General features: G+C 48.9%; 1 protein-coding gene across 1 annotated transcript in view; it reads left to right on the top strand.

Annotated features, from left to right (window-relative positions):
- The window catches only part of gtf2a1l (general transcription factor IIA, 1-like), a 54,372-nt gene that overhangs the window by 23,468 nt on the left and 15,247 nt on the right, over window positions 1-15,657 (top strand). Inside the window, exons 6-7 of the mRNA XM_072264935.1 lie at window positions 7,813-8,438; window positions 13,992-14,264. Of these exons, the coding sequence (XP_072121036.1) occupies window positions 7,813-8,438; window positions 13,992-14,264 (899 nt within the window). The remainder of the gene's footprint in view (window positions 1-7,812; window positions 8,439-13,991; window positions 14,265-15,657) is intronic.

Here is a 15,657-nt window from a genome sequence, read left to right as displayed (position 1 = left end):
CACCAATCAACTTCCTAGCTCTTTACTTTATCTCTCTCCTTCCAGGTTTCACCTATTACCTGGTGGTTCTCTCTTCCCTCGCCCCCACCTTCTAAGTCTACTCCTCCGCTTTTTTTCTCCAGTCGTGCCATAGGGCTTCGGTCTGAAAAGTTGACTCTGCTTTCTTTCCATAGGTGCTGCCTGGCCTGCTGAGTTCCTCCAGCATTTTGTGTGCGTTGCTCGGATTTCCAACACCTGCAGATTTTCCCTTGACTGTATTCTGTCTGTCACTTCTTTGCCCATTCTCCTAATCTAAGTCCTTCTCTAGCCTCTCTTCTTCCTCAAAACCTCCTGCACCTCCACCCGTTTTCATATCATCTGCAAACTTTGCAACAAAGCCATCAATTTCATCATCCAAATCATTGACATATAACGTAAAAAGAATCAGTCCCAACACAGACCCCTGTGGAACACCACTAGTCATTGGCAGCCAGTCAGAAAAACCTCTCTTTTATTCCCACTCTGCCTCCTGCCAATCATCCACTGCTTTATCCATGCTAGAATTTTTCCTGTAGTACCGTGGGCTCATGTGGTCTCGTGTGTGGCACCTTGTCAGTGGCCTTGTGAAAGTCTAAGTACACAGCATCAACTGATTCTCCTTTGCCGATCCTGCTTGTTATTTCTTCAAAGAATTCCAACAGATTTGGCAGGCAAGATTTTCCCTGGAGGAAACCATGCTGCATATGGCCTATTTTATCTTCTGTGTCCAAGTACCCTAAGACCTCATCCTGATGTGGGGGCAGTGTCCGGGGTTGAATTCTGTGTAAGCTGTATAAATCGCTACATTAAGTAGTGCGGAGATGGATCGAGATAAGATTGTAAGCTGGTGTGAGTTCAAAAACGCGTCCCAGTTGTTAGGGGAGTGGCCAGGCTCGGATGAGGAAAAGAGACAGCGATTGGTGGAAAGCTTGAGGGGAGTGGCGGCTGGTGTCGTCCGGGGGCTGAAAGCTGAACAGCCCTCGGCTTCCCTGGCGGAGTATCTGGAAGCTTTGGAGGGTGCATTTGGATTGACAGGAGGTTCTTGGGAGCTTTTAGCGGAGTTTCAAAACGTGGCAGGGAAAAGCTTTGAGTATATTTTTCAGCTGGAGATGATGCTTAATGGGTTGCGGTGCCAAGGGGTAGTGAAGGCGGACAAGGTGGCGAAATTGAGGATGAATCAGATATCTAGGGGTTTCCTGGGGGAAGCCAAGGTGGCTTGGAGTCTCTGGCAGTCCTATAAAAGGAGCCCCCCCTCCATCATTCGGTCAGCTGATTAGAGAGGTGCGGGAGGATCAGAGCGTGTTGGGTCGGAAAGAGGATTCTGGACACCGGGGACAATCCTCAGCGGTACAGGAGGTGGTGGCAGGATTGAGAGCCGAGCGACCCAAGGGGTCCCAGGTGGGTGGGGACCCCTAACATGACTGGATTGACAGGGAGAGCATCACCTTCAGAGGGCGTGCCGCACAGTGGGCTGGGAGTGGTGGGCGTCCCTGGAGGAAGGGCGGTGGGTAGCGTGTGCTATAACTGTGAGAAAGAGGGGTGTTTCCGGCGGGAATGTGAGCAGCAGGAGGTGTGCTACAGCTGTGGGGAAGAGAGACACTTCTGGAGGGATTGTGAGAGACGACGCCCTGCGGAGGGCAAGCCCCCAGGCGACTAAGGTGTCAGGAAACTTAGGAGCGACTCAGTGAGGGAATGGACTGGAATCTCTGGAGGAACACGTTCCCCAAAATCCGCCATGGGACCCCCGCAAGCCCAAGCCTTTATTCAGAATCAGAATCCTTTATTATTGCCAAGTATGTGGACACATACAGGGAATTTGATGCAGGTTTCCCTGAGCTCTCGCTGTACAGATTAGTGGGACCCCGCTCCAGCGTGTCCCTACGGATAGAGGGAATCTTTGCAAGGGCCATCCTTGACACCGGGTCACAGGTCACCTTATTGTACCGTTTGTTCTACAACAAATATCTAAAGCATTTGCCAGTAACCCTGTTTAATGCCCTGGAGATTTGGGGTATAAGTGATGGTGATTACTGGCACGATGGGTACCTGTCAGTGAGATTGGAATTCTTGGAGGGTGATGTGGGAGTGTTGGATGCCCTTGACACGTTGGTGTTGGTTTGTCTGGATCCGGTGGAAACAGGTGGCACTACCCTTCTGGTGGGGGCTAACTCCCCTTTTGTGCAATGGCTCCTGGGAGCCTGTAAGGAGAAGGTGGGGGAGAACTTTCTGGAGACCCTCTTGGTACATCCAGTGTTTCGAGCGGCGTTCGAGGAAGCGGGTGGCCATGGGGGGCTGGATCCTGAGTACAAACGAGGGATGGTGTCGTGTACTCAGGCGAGGCCTAAAGTGATACGGCCAGGGGAGGTGACGCTATTATTGGGGACCCCCAGATTCCCCGGAGTACCGGCGGGTGAGGCCCTGTTAGTAGACACCCCAGAAGACCTTGAAGGGGTGTCCTGGTTCCTGGCTGGGGTGCTGGTGAGACCAAATTGCAGAGGCCCTCAGTTCTACATGCACGCAGGATGGGGGTGATTGTAAGGAACACAACGGAGAGGGAGATCACCTTTAAGCGCGGATGCCCCTCGCGCACATGTTCCCAGTGACCGTGATGTCTAGTGACCCCGTGAGGCCCACTGGAGGAAAACTATTGGAGAACGGGGTGGCTGACCGAGGAGGCCTTTAATTTTGAAGACTCCTCTGTGCTGCTGGAGTGTAAGAGAAGGCTGGTGGAGAAGATGTTGAAGCTCGGGGATGTCTTTTCTCAGAGTGAGTTTGATGTGGGTTGTTCCAAGAGCACTTGTCACATTATCCGGGTGACAAATGACACCCCGTTTAGAGAAAAGGTCGTGGTGGCTGACGTGGAAGATGTGCGGCAGCACTTGCGCCAGTTGAAGGATGTGGGGATTATCGCAGAGTCCCGGAGCCCCTATGCGTCCCCCATAGTAGTGGCTAGGAAGGAAAATGGGAAGGTACACATGTGCGTGGACTACAGGACCCTGAACCGGCGCACTGCCCCGAAGGTTGAAGACGTGTTGGCCTGTTTGAGTGGTGCCCAGTGTTTAGTGTATTGGATTTGCGGAGTGGATATTACCAGATTCCGATGAGTGATTCCGATAAAGAGAAGATGGCCTTTATCTGTCCCCTGGGATTCTTTCAGTTTGAATAAATAACCCAAGGCATATTGGGGGGTCCAACCACCTTCCAGAGGGTCATGGAGAGGACAGTGGGGGATATGAACTTGTTCAAGGTGTTGGTGTATCTGGATGACTTGATAGTGTTTGGATCTACTTCAGCGACTGCTGAAGGTGTTAAACCGGCTGAAGGAGGAAGGGTTGAAACTTTCCCTGGACAAATGCCAGAATCTGCAAGACATCTGTCAGCTATGTTGGACACATAATCTCGCGAGATGGAGTGGCTATTGATGCGGCTAAGATGGACGCAGTGACCACCTGGCCGAGACCCCAGACTGAGCGCCCTGCGCTCGTTTTTAGGGTTCTGTGGGTATTATTGGCAATTCGTGAAAGGATACGCTAAAATGAGTCACCCATTGAACCAGCTTTTGTGCGGCTATTCCCCCCACTCCCCCGGTGGGGAAGAAAAGGAAGGGAGACTGAGGGCAGGAGGGTATCTGAACCTGTTAGAGCCCTTTGCACCGAGGTGGGATGCTCAATGCGAGGAGGCGTTCCAATCGCTGAAAAGGGCGCTGACACAGGCCCCGGTGTTGGCTTTTGCCGACCCCTGGAAGCTGTATGTGCTACACACTGATGCCAGCCGAGAGAGGCTGGGGGCTGTCCTGTACCAGGACCAGGGCAATGGATTGAGGCCGGTGGCGTTTGTTAGCCAAAGTTTGTCGCCTTCTGCGAGAAGCTATCCCACTCACAAGTTGGAGTTTCTGGCGCTGAAATGGACGGTGGTGGTCAAGTTGAGTGACAATCTATATGGGGCCAAGTTTGAGGTGAGGACAGACAGTAATCCTCTGACTTATATTCTGACCTCGGTGAAACTGGACGCTGCAGGCCATCGGTGGTTGGCGGCCTTGTCTGCCTATGAGTTCAGCCTGAAGTACCGGCCAGGGAGCTGGAACATCGATGCAGGTGCTCTATCTCGTCGGGTGCATGAGGGATCGGGCACGGACAAGGAGTAGGGGAGCATCTGTGCCCCGGGAGTGAAGGCCATGTATGTGTCAATTTGCAAGTGACACTAAAGTAGGAGACCTGATGGAGCCGGATTGGGCAGTGGATCAATTGGAGGTTGATGATGATGCGCTACCCACTGTTTACTGTAATTTGACTGCTCTGAAGAACAAGCAGTTGCCGGAGTTGAGCCCCGAGGAAGTGGAGGCGGCTCAGTAAGATGACCCGGGCATTGGCACTCTCTGGTACGCAGCTAAAAAGGGGGATGTGGCTCAGGTGGAGAAGGCGAAACACGCCTCAGTGCCCTTACAACTGAAGGAGTGGCTTTGGTTGAAGCTGAAGAACCAAATCTTGTACCGGGTCACGTTGCCCCTGGCGTTGGCAGCTGGTCATGCCTGAGAAGTATCGGAAGACTGCTCAAGTCACTACATGATGATTCTGGGCATTTCGGGGTAGAAAAGACCTATGGATTACTCAGGGACCAGTTTTACTGGCCCCGAATGAGGGGGGAGGATGAAGAATACTGTAAGACGTGTAGTCGCTGCATCTGGAGGAAGACCCTGCCTGCACCGGTGCCTCCTTTGTCCCACTTGTAGAATGTGGGATCTATGGACCTGGTGTGTATGGATTTCCTGTCTATTGAGCCAGACACCAGCAACACCGCGAATGTCTTAGTCGTCACGGATCACTACACTAGGTATGCTCAGGCGTTTCCCCACTAAAGACTAGAAAGTGACTTCAGTGGCGAAGGTGTTATGGGAGAGGTATTTTGTTCATTATGGTCTCCCCAAATGGATACATAGTGATCAGGGACGGGACTTCGAGAGCAGGCTTATCCATGAATTACTGGATATGCTTGGGGTCGAGAAATCTAGGACCATGCCTATGACCCGCAGGGTGATCCTCAGCCTGAGAGGTTTAACCAGACCCTGTTGGACATGCTCGGGACTCTGGAGATCAGTCAGAAGAGTAAGTGGAGTCAGCACATCGGGCATTTGGTTCACTGTTACAATTGTACCTGCAATGACGCTACGGGGTACTTGCCTTATTATGTGATGTTTGGGTGGGAAGTGAGGTTGCCCGTTGACCTTTGTTTTGGGACTGAAGTAGGTGAATTACCTTCGAAGCCCTATCTGAAGTATGTGTCCGATATGAGGAGAGAGTTGAAAAGGGCGTGCGAGTTGGCTGAGGCGGCGGCCACCAAGCAGATTCAAGGCACTAAGAGGAGGTATGATCAGAAAGTGAAGTTTGCCCAACTTATGCTGGGAGACCGGGTCCTCATACGGAATTTAGAACTACGTGGTAAGTACAAGTTGGTGGATCGCTGGGTGGCCACCCCCTATGTGGTAGAGAGCCAGATGCCGAGCAACTGGCCGTCTCCCCGTCTCCCCGTCTCCCCGTCTCCCCGTCTCCCCGTCTCCCCGTCTCCCCGTCTCCCCGTCTCCCCGTCTCCCCGTCTCCCCGTCTCCCCGTCTCCCCGTCTCCCCGTCTCCCCGTCTCCCCGTGTGATATCCTGTCTCATACGGCTGGGGACCATGTGGTTTGGTGCGTTTTTCGGGAGGAGGCCCGGAGAAGGAGGACGTGCTGGACATGCTCTGGTTGACCACCATGGTTGGTCACGAGCGGCGAGTCAAGGGGGTCGGAGGAGATTAGCCTGGTGGAAAGAGGACCCCGTTAATTGAGCTCCAATGTTTGTGCATGAAGTGGTTGAACTCTGATAAGTTTGGTGCCTTTTACTTTCCTTTATTGTATTTCTATTAATTACATAGTTCCAGTAAGATTTATAAAGTGTAATCTGTAAATTGTACATTGTGTGCTGTCTGATATTTGATGTGAGTTTGTACCAGGTGGCATTACACAGCAACTGCGCAAACTGTGAGACACAGTTGGCCGGGCGGATGGGTGTTTCCCCTAGATAAACTCGAGCCAATAGACCTGAGCGTTACACTGAATACTTAAGTATTCAACACAACAAAAACTACCAAGAAAGGACAAGAAAATAAGAGAGGGTTGTGAAGAAAACAAGCTGGCTGAGGAAAAGAATCAGCAATGGCAAACTTGCGTAGCCACAGAGTTGTCAAAGGTTTGGGGTGCTTTAAATGGAACAAATTTAAATATAAGGAACCTGCATTGTTATAACAATAAATCTTCATTTAGTTTTCAAAAAGCAAGAGTACAATCAATGCTTAATGCTAATATCTTATTCATCAAACATTTATGCTTCTGGAAGCTTAATCCTGGTGCATGTGACCAAGTATTAAAATCTGAGGCGTCCTGAAGCTCAGTGTATCTCACTGTCTGATCTGCTGTTAACTAGTCTTTGAGGCCCACTGGCAGAACAGTGACTTTCTGAGGATTACATTAATGAGGATTGGCAGAGGAAGGATAATACTATTGAATTAATTTGTTTTTATATTATAATACTTCATTATGACGCAAGGCTATTCAGCCCATCAAGGCAATACTGGCTATTAAGAGTAATCCAATGTCCCAACTTTTTTCCCTTGTAACGTATTCCCTCTCACATGATCTTGAACAACACCCAATCCTCCCAACCAGTCACCTATGCTAAGGATAATTTATATTAGCCAATTAAACAGCTGGTCTTTGGGATGGGGAAGGAAACCTGAGTATAAACGGGGGGAGGGGGAACCCGCACAAACCCCACAGAGCCTAGTTCACTGAAGCTAAGAGACAGCTTTGTTATCTGCAGTGCTGCTCATCAGGGGGTAGTGAATTGAGTGATTAAGTGTTTTAATTTTTATTTTAGTATTTCGAATTGCTGTTTAATGTTTTAATTATATTTGGAATCTACTTATTTTAAGTTTCACTGACTATCTGAAATAACTGTTAGAATTGTTTTACATCCATTGACAGCTAGTATACAGTACTTCAGACTATAGTTTTAGTTACTGGCCATTTTTTTAAAATTCATCTATTTTATGGAATACATTAAACTTTTAAATCCCATTTTTGATTGCAATAATTAGAGGTAATATTGCTTTTTTCACTGGTTTTATAACTGCAATGTTTGTACTTTATTCATTTAATTATGAATAATATTTTTGTTGCTATTTCAGAAACCTGCCACAATGAGCAGCATGGTGCTCACTGATCAGTACATTAAATTGCATGGAGGCAAAATATTCCCTCTCCATTCTTGTTTCCCTCACACCTTCTCTTAGCTGCCTTTCCCCTTCCTTTTCTTCCATGGTCTTCTGTCCTTTCCTATCAGATTACCCCTTTTCCAGTCCTTTATTTTGTCCACCAATCAACTTCCCAGCTGTTTACTTCACCCCCTCCACACCTTATTCTGACTTTTTTCCCCCTTCCTTTCCAGCCCTGATGAAGGGCCTCAGTCCTGTTTATCCCCATCCTTAGAAGCTGCCTGACCAGCTGAACTCCTCTGGCACATTATGTGTTGCTCCATATTTCCAGCATCTGCTGTGCCTCGTGTCTGAAATCCCAGCCAGTCGTTCTTCTATTTTATGTGTATTTTAGAAATCCCTTTTGTCCTTAGTCATGGTAAATGTTATGTAGAATGGCGCCATTTAGTCTGCTAAGGTGTTTTTGACTGCCCATTTTAGTCCTATCTTCCTCTCTATTATTCTTAATATTTCCTCAGATATTTTTAATTTGTTTTAAACTTTCTATTTTTCAGGTCATATGTATAAGGTCAATGTACCAGTTATGGTAACCCAAGGTCCTGCTGGTCAGAAGTATTTTCAGCAGCCTGTTCACCACATCATTCGCCAAGTTAACACAGTTACAGGACAGACGACGCTCATCCAGCAAAACTCTGGACAAACACATGTCATTCAACAGTCTTCCCAAGATCAAACATCTGTGACACAGCAATCTAATTCAGGTCAAGTTTCCTCACATCAGCATTTGTTGGCAAACCAGCCTTTTGAGGTTGCTGGCCAGTCCATTCTGCACCAACCTGGCATGTCACGAAATGTATATGTTCAACAACAAGTTGCATTGAAGCAAGTTATTTTACAACAGTCTGGGATGGCAGTACAAACGGGGCCTCACTTAATTATTCAGAGGCAACCCATTGCAAATACAGGATCAATAACTCAACATAAATTTGTATCCACACAACCAGCAAAGCTACAGCAGTCTTTGGAAGAACAAGCAGCCTCAAGCCAGATTCAACATTCAGAGAGAATTCCTATAGCACGTACACTCTTATTTCAAAATCATTCGTCTGTGCAAAATGAAGGGGAGAATATATCACAGTGTGCTTCTGATCGGTATGCAGTTCAGCAGTTTGCACCCCAGGTACGAGTGCTAAGACAATTGTATAGTAAAATTTAAAAATTAATATGTAATGTTGTACACTTCTTTCAAATTACCAGAAGGTGTGGAGACACCAGAAATGCCATTGTGTATCATTGCACTGCATTTCAATGCTCAGGGAGGAGAGGTGATGATAAATCCTTACGAAGAACTGAAATAAAGATTTTTTTCCCACGTTTCTAACCAAAAGGCAAACATTGACCTTTTTGGATTAAGGGAAAGAAATTATTGTGTACTATTCTGCAACACAGGAAATAGTTGTATTGAATGATGACTAAACTGCATTCCCTATTCAAGAATTATTTTCTTCAAGATTGCAGTGTTCAAAGACAGGATATCCCAGGTGAAAAAACTGTGCATATAGTTGGAGTAAAAGATGAGATTGAGCTATTGATGGGAGAAAATCTCCCCCAGAGGAGAAAATGGTGCACAGTGAAATGGTGGCTTAGTGTATTGTTCTGGAGAAGGTACAAGGTGACAGTTAGTGTGTTGCCTTGAATTGACGCAGATGGAGTGAGCCATTTGGAGAGGAGAAGTCAAGACAGAGGAGTTCTGATGCCAGTAGAATTGGCCTGGATGCAAGGTTGGATCGCTCGGGGTGCTGAGCCGATTTGGAGAAATCAAGAGTGGCTTCAGGCTGAGCAGCAAAACCTGGGCCTGAAGCAAGTTGTTGGGCAGCATGGTCTAGGCCTGGAGACTTTTGCTGCAGTAGTGCCCAGGTCCTAGTGTGAGGTACGGTCTGTTGTTCGGACAATTTAAATGCCAGCCCAGATAAGTTTGAAGTTGGCATGGGATCAGAGGCGAGAGCCAATTTTGCTTTCTCTCCTGTGATGTTCAATCCTCTCTCTCTATGGTGCTGAGGCTATGAACACTGCCCTGACTGCTGTGTTCCATACCTGCTAATATGAACTGATACCAAGGCTTTGGGCCTACTCCAGGCTACTCTGGGGTTCAAATCTAAGGACTCACTTTGATCCTGAAAGTTGTTGTTCACTTTTGTTGTTTGCATGATTTGTGTTTTTTTTCCATTCTCTGTGCATTGGGTGTTTGAAGCACCTTCAATTACTCCAAAAGACTGAGGTTTGGTAAAATACTGAAAGGCTTTTATTCGCTGTACAATACGACCTCCACAGTGAGTGTCTGCCCCTGGACTGAGGGGGAGGGGCAAGGTGAACACCTTTATACAGGACTCTGTGGGAGGAGCCACAGGGGCAGTCAGCAGAGGGGTGTGTCCAGACAGGCAACCGAGTTACAACATATATACATGGTTTACCATATTCACCCCTCCTTTTTTTAAAAAGAGTCCTGCGGGGTGAAGTGACTGACAATATTTACAAGAAGTATATTTACAGGTTAAGTCTATCAGGCGGTCGAGTCCGTCGCTGTGATCTAAGTAGCACCGGCGATGGCGGTTGTGCTGGCCCTGGCCTGACTTCAGATGCCAGCACGTTAGGCGTCGGTAATCCCTCGTGCATGTGCGTCGCGCCCGGTATGGGAGTGTCGTGTGGTGTCTGTATAGGGTTTGGGGTGCACGGTGTCTCGTAGGTACATACATTGGTGGGTATGGGATCAATAGTCACCACAGTGTTCAGGGTAGGGGCCCGGAGCTCCTGCGGGCGCCAGGTTCCGGATGGAGACCGTGTCCTCCCACCCATCAGGTAAAACCACGTAGGCATACTGGGGGTTCGCATGAAGTAAGTGAACCCTCTCGACTATCGGGGAGTATTTATGGCTCCTCGCATGTTTCCGGAGCAGCACTGGCCCCGGGGACGTCAGCCAAGTTGGTAGGGTGGTTCCAGTGGTCGATTTTCTGGGAAAAGAAAAGAGCCGCTCATGAGGGGTGGCATTGGTGGCTGTGCATAACAGGGAGTGGATGGAGTGGAGTGCCTCGGGAAGGACCTCCTGCCAGCGGGAGACCGGCAGTCCCTTTGACCTGAGGGCTAAGAGTGTGGCTTTCCACACCGTGCCATTCTCCTTCCCCACCTGTCCATTCCCCCGGGGATTATAGCTCGTGGTCCTACTGGTTGCAATTCCCCTAGCCAGTAGATATTGGCGCAGCTCGTCACTCATAAACGAGGACCCTCTGTCACTGTGGATACAGCATGGGTATCTGAACAGAGTGAAGAGCTTGCGCAGGGCTTTTATAACTGACGTGGTAGTGGTGTCGGGGCAGGCGATGGCGAAGGGGAACCGTGAGTACTCGTCAATTACGTTAAGAAAGTACACATTGCGGTCGGTGGAGGGAAGGGGGCCCTCAAAGTCATCACTCAGTCGCTCAAAGGGGCGGGTGGCCTTGATGAGTGGTGCCTTTTTGGGTCGGTAGAAGTGCAGTTTGCACTCTGCGCAGACTTGGCAGTCCCTGGTCATCATCCTGATCTCCTTAAGGGAGTAAGGCAGGTTCCGGGCTTTCACTAAGTGGAAAAGCTGGGTGACTCCCGGGTGGCAAAGGTCTACATGTAGGGCGTATAGCCGGTCGATCTGCGCGCTGGCACATGTTCCCCGGGATAGGGCATCAGAGGGCTCGTTGAGCTTCCCAGGCCTGTACATGATGTCATAGTTGTAGTTGGAGAGTTCGATTCTCCACCTCAGAATTTTATCATTTTTGATTTTGCTCCGCTGCTGATTATTAAACATGAACGTGACTGAGCGCTGGTCAGTTAGCAGGGTGAACCTTTTGCCGGCAAGATAGTGCCTCCAGTGCCTTATAGCTTCCACTATGGCCTGGGCCTCTTTCTCTACCGCAGAGTGCCGAATTTCAGGACCTTGAAGGGTACGGGAGAAGAACGCCACTGGTCTTCCTGCCTGGTTGAGGGTAGCAGCCAGCGCAAAGTCGGAGGCGTCACTCTCTACTTGGAAGGGAATGGCATCATCCACCGCATGCATTGCTGCTTTGGCAATGTCCCCTTTTATGCGGTTGAGGGCCGTGTGGGCCTCGACAGAGAGGGGGAATGTGGTGGACTTGACCAGGGGGCGGACCTTGTCTACATAGTTAGAGACCCATTGTAAGGGCGGTCCTCCCGGCGGATGGGGAGCTGATGGTAAGCGGATTTTAGGTCTATGGTCGAGTACACCTTGTACTGTGCTATCTGATTGACCATATCCGCGATGCAGGGTAGAGGGTACGCATCGAGCTGCGTGAACCTATTGATGGTCTGGCTATAGTCCACGACCATCCTATTTTTCTCTCCATTCCGAACAATGACCACCTGTGCCCTCCAAGGACTTGTGCTTGCCTCAATAACCCCTTCCCTGAGCAGCCACTGCACCTCCGACTTAATGGAAGCTCTGTCCCCCGCGCTGTACCTCCTGCTTTTAGTTGCCATGGGTTTACAGTCGGGGGTCAGGTTGGCGAACAGCGGTGGGGGAGGGATCCTGAGGGTGGAGAGGCCGCAAGTGGTGTCGGTAGTGTGGCAGTTGGCATGAAGTTGGGTGGGATGCGTGGGTCGGTGTGTGTGTGTGTGGTCAGTAGTGGGGTACGTGACATATCTCTACAAAACAGGGGATTTATGACAGTAATTGGTGGGAGGGGCCCATCATACTTCATTGTCACGCTTTTCAAGTGGCTCTGGAAGTCCAACCCCAACAGCACAGAGGCACACAGTTGAGGTAAGACCAGTAACTTAAAGTCCCGATATTCTGTGCCCTGCACCACTAGCGTCACTGTACAACCCCCCCGGATGTCTGTTGTATGCGACCCGGAGGCCATGGTGACCCTCTGACTTACCGGCCGCATCATGAGTCCACAATGCTGCACCGTGGCCGGGTGGATAAAACTCTCCGTGCTGCCTCTGTCAAACAGGCAGCTTGCCCTGTGCCCCTCCACCAGGATGTCCATCATTGACCTTGCGAGCTGGTGGGGAGGGCTTTGGTCGAGGGTCACGGAAGCCAGGGTGGGGTCGCTGTCTTGGTCCAGCGCGGTGGGGTGGCCCGTGAGCACCTGTTGGTCGTAGGCAGTGGGAGCTGGTGCCGACCAAGATGGCCGCCCCCATGTCTCGCACGTGGTGGCGGCGTGCAGGGAATATGACGGCCCCCATGTCTTGCACGCGGCGCTGCTCGATCCTGCTCGCGGCTTTGACTTACAGACCTTGGCAAAGTGGCCCTTCTTTCCGCAGCTGGAACAGGTAGCTTGTTGGGCCGCGCAGCGTTTCCGGGGGTGCTTCTCCAGTCCGCAGAAGTAGCACTTTGCGGACTCACGACTGGCTGCAGCTGAGGTCGACTCACCGGCGGGTTGCGGGGTCTGCGGCGCCCACGAGGCCATCGGAGGATCACGTGCCTGGAGAGCCTCAGAGTTATGCAGAGCGGCCTCCAAAGTATCAGCCAGCTTAGGGTAAGATCAGCTTTTTCCAGCAGCTGCTGGCGCACGTACACTGACCTGGTCCCTGTAACGAAGGCGTCTCTCACTAGAAATTCTGCATGCTGCACCGCCGTCAGCTCCTGGCAATTGCAGGCCCGCACGAGTGTCTGTAGGGCCCGGACAAACTCAGCACTTGATTCCTCGGACCGTTGTTGCCGTGTCGCTAAGCGATGCCGAGCATAGATGCTGTTTATCGGCCGCAGGTATTGTCTTTTGAGTGTGTTCATCGCGCCGTCGTAGTTCGGCTGATCTCTGATCAGCGAATAAACCCGTGGACTGACCCTGGAGAGTAGAACTCTGCGCTTCGCTACGGGGTCGGTCGCTTTAATCTCCTCTAGATACGCTTCGAAGCAAGCCAGCCAGAGTTCGAAAGCGTTTCCAGCATCAGGCATTTGCGGACCGAGGTCTAATTTGTCTGGTCTCAGGGCCTGTTCCATGTTTTAAAATGTACAGCGAATAAAATTGAAGCACCTTCAATTACTCCAAAAGATTGAGGTTTGGTAAAATACTGAAAGGCTTTTATTCGCTGTACAATACGACCTCCACAGTGAGTGTCTGCCCCCGGACTGAGGGGGAGGGACAAGGCGAACACCTTTATACAGGACTCTGTGGGAGGAGCCACAGGGGCAGTCAGCAGAGTGGTGTGTCCAGACAGGCAACTGAGTTACAACATATATACATGGTTTACCACAGTGTTGGTCTTTTTTTTTTAAATTGGGTTCTTTCGGGTTTCTTGTATTATGGCTGCCTATAGCAAACAAACCTCAAGGTTATATAATTTATACATTCTTTGATAATAAATCTACTTTGAAACTTTGAAATTATAGACTACTTTGTTAAATGACAAAGCCATACTTGTTAGCAGCTTTAATGCTGAATGGTTGTATCCTACAGTTGCTGCACATTCCTATTTGCTAGTTTGCCTGAGTTTTCTCAGTGATTTTGTTTTTTCTTAAAAGTTCCTCAAATATATAACTTCAACCAAAATTACTAAAGATGCTCAAAGTTTCTGTTTACCACAGAGAATACAAATTATTGAATCAGCAACTTAATTTTCTACAGTATAATTGTCTTTAAGCACTAATCTTTAACATGTTAATCTAGTAGGAGATTTAACATTACTGTCACATTATTAATTTTGTTTATGTTTTAGTTAATGACATGTTGATTTTTTTATTAAGGTAAATGAGGCAATGTTAATGGCTAAAGCAGCCTCAGAGGAGCAACATGTCATGGGTGAAACATTATCCACCCCACAGTTGGACGGGACCAATGACACTTCCTCTGATGAAGAAATTGGTAATCTACAAGAAGTGGAAGAAAATGATATTTTTGGGATTATTGATGCGGAAGACCTGAAAGCCCTTGAAGGTTATGCTGAAGATAATAGTTCAAGTGATGAGTCTTCCAGTGATGACAGTGATGAACAACCAAATGGAGAAACTAGAGAAGAAGTAAATATGTCAAATATTCTGTTTTTACTTGCTGGTAAATTAGTTATATTCCTGATCTGTAGCTCTAATTTAAATAAATGTCTGGCTTTATCAAGATTTATGAATAACTGCTACATATTCAGGTTGACTTTCAATATCTTCCCTGAATCCCCTGACAATGTAAGAATTGACTTACTCCAACCTACGTTTCTGTGTGTTGATAACAACAATAATACCGATCTTTGACAAGACTCTTGATTTATTAATTCTAAATGCTTAGCTGTTTTATTTCATAATACTTCAACATACTGCAACTGTTATGGTTTGATTTTTTTTTTGGGTGGCCGAATATCAGGTAGCAATATAAATAGCCCATCACACTAATGACACAAACACGAGGAAATCTGCAGATGCTGGAAATTCAAGCAACACACATCAAAGTTGCTGGTGAACGCAGCAGGCCAGGCAGCATCTCTAGGAAGAGGTACAGTCGACGTTTCGGGCCAAGACCCTTCGACAGGACTAACTGAAGGAAGAGCTAGTAAGAGATTTGAAAGAGGGAGGGGGAGATCCAAGATGACAGGAGGGGGAGGGATGGAGCCAAGAGCTGAACAGTTGATTGGCAAAAGGGATATGAGAGGATCATGGGACAGGAGGCCTAGGGAGAAAGAAAAGGTGGGGGGAGCCCAGAGGATGGGCAAGGGGTATAGTGAGCGGGACAGAGGGAGAAGAAGGATGTGTATAAATAAATAACAGATGAGGTACGAGGGGAGGAGGTGGGGCATTAGCGGAAGTTAGAGAAGTCAACGTTCATGCTATCAGGTTGGAGGCTACCCAGATGGAATATAAGGTGTTATTCCTCCAACCTGAGTGTGGCTTCATCTTGACAGTAGAGGAGGCTGTGGATAGACATATCAGAATGGGAATGGGACGTGGAATTAAAATGTGTGGCCATTGGGAGATCCTGCTTTCTCTGGTGGACAGAGTGTTCAGCGAAGCGGTCTCCCAGTCTGCGTCGGGTCTCGCCAATATATAGGAGGCTACACCAGGAGCGCCGGGCACAGTATATCACCCCAGCGGACTCACAGGTGAAGTGTTGCCTCACTTGGAAAGACTGTCTGGGGCCCTGAATGGTGTTGAGGGAGGAAGTGTAAGGGCATGTGTAGCACTTGTTCCGCTTACAAGGATAAGTGCCAGGAGGGAGATCGGTGGAGAGGGATGGGGGGGACACGAATGGACAAGGGAGTCGCGCCTTCTCAGGATGAGGCTTTTCATTCCAGGACGAAGGAGATGTCCTTTTTTAAAGAAAGGGGCTTCCCTTCCTCCACCATCAACTCTGCTCTGCGTCTCTCCCATTTCACACACATCTGTTCTCGCTCCATCCTCCCACCACCCCACTAGGAATAGGGTTCCC

This window comes from Mobula birostris, chromosome 8, assembly GCF_030028105.1.
Source record: "Mobula birostris isolate sMobBir1 chromosome 8, sMobBir1.hap1, whole genome shotgun sequence".
NCBI lineage: Eukaryota > Metazoa > Chordata > Chondrichthyes > Myliobatiformes > Myliobatidae > Mobula > Mobula birostris.
The sequence above is the reverse complement of the archived record's forward strand: the minus strand, read 5'-3'. Positions and strand labels throughout refer to the sequence as shown.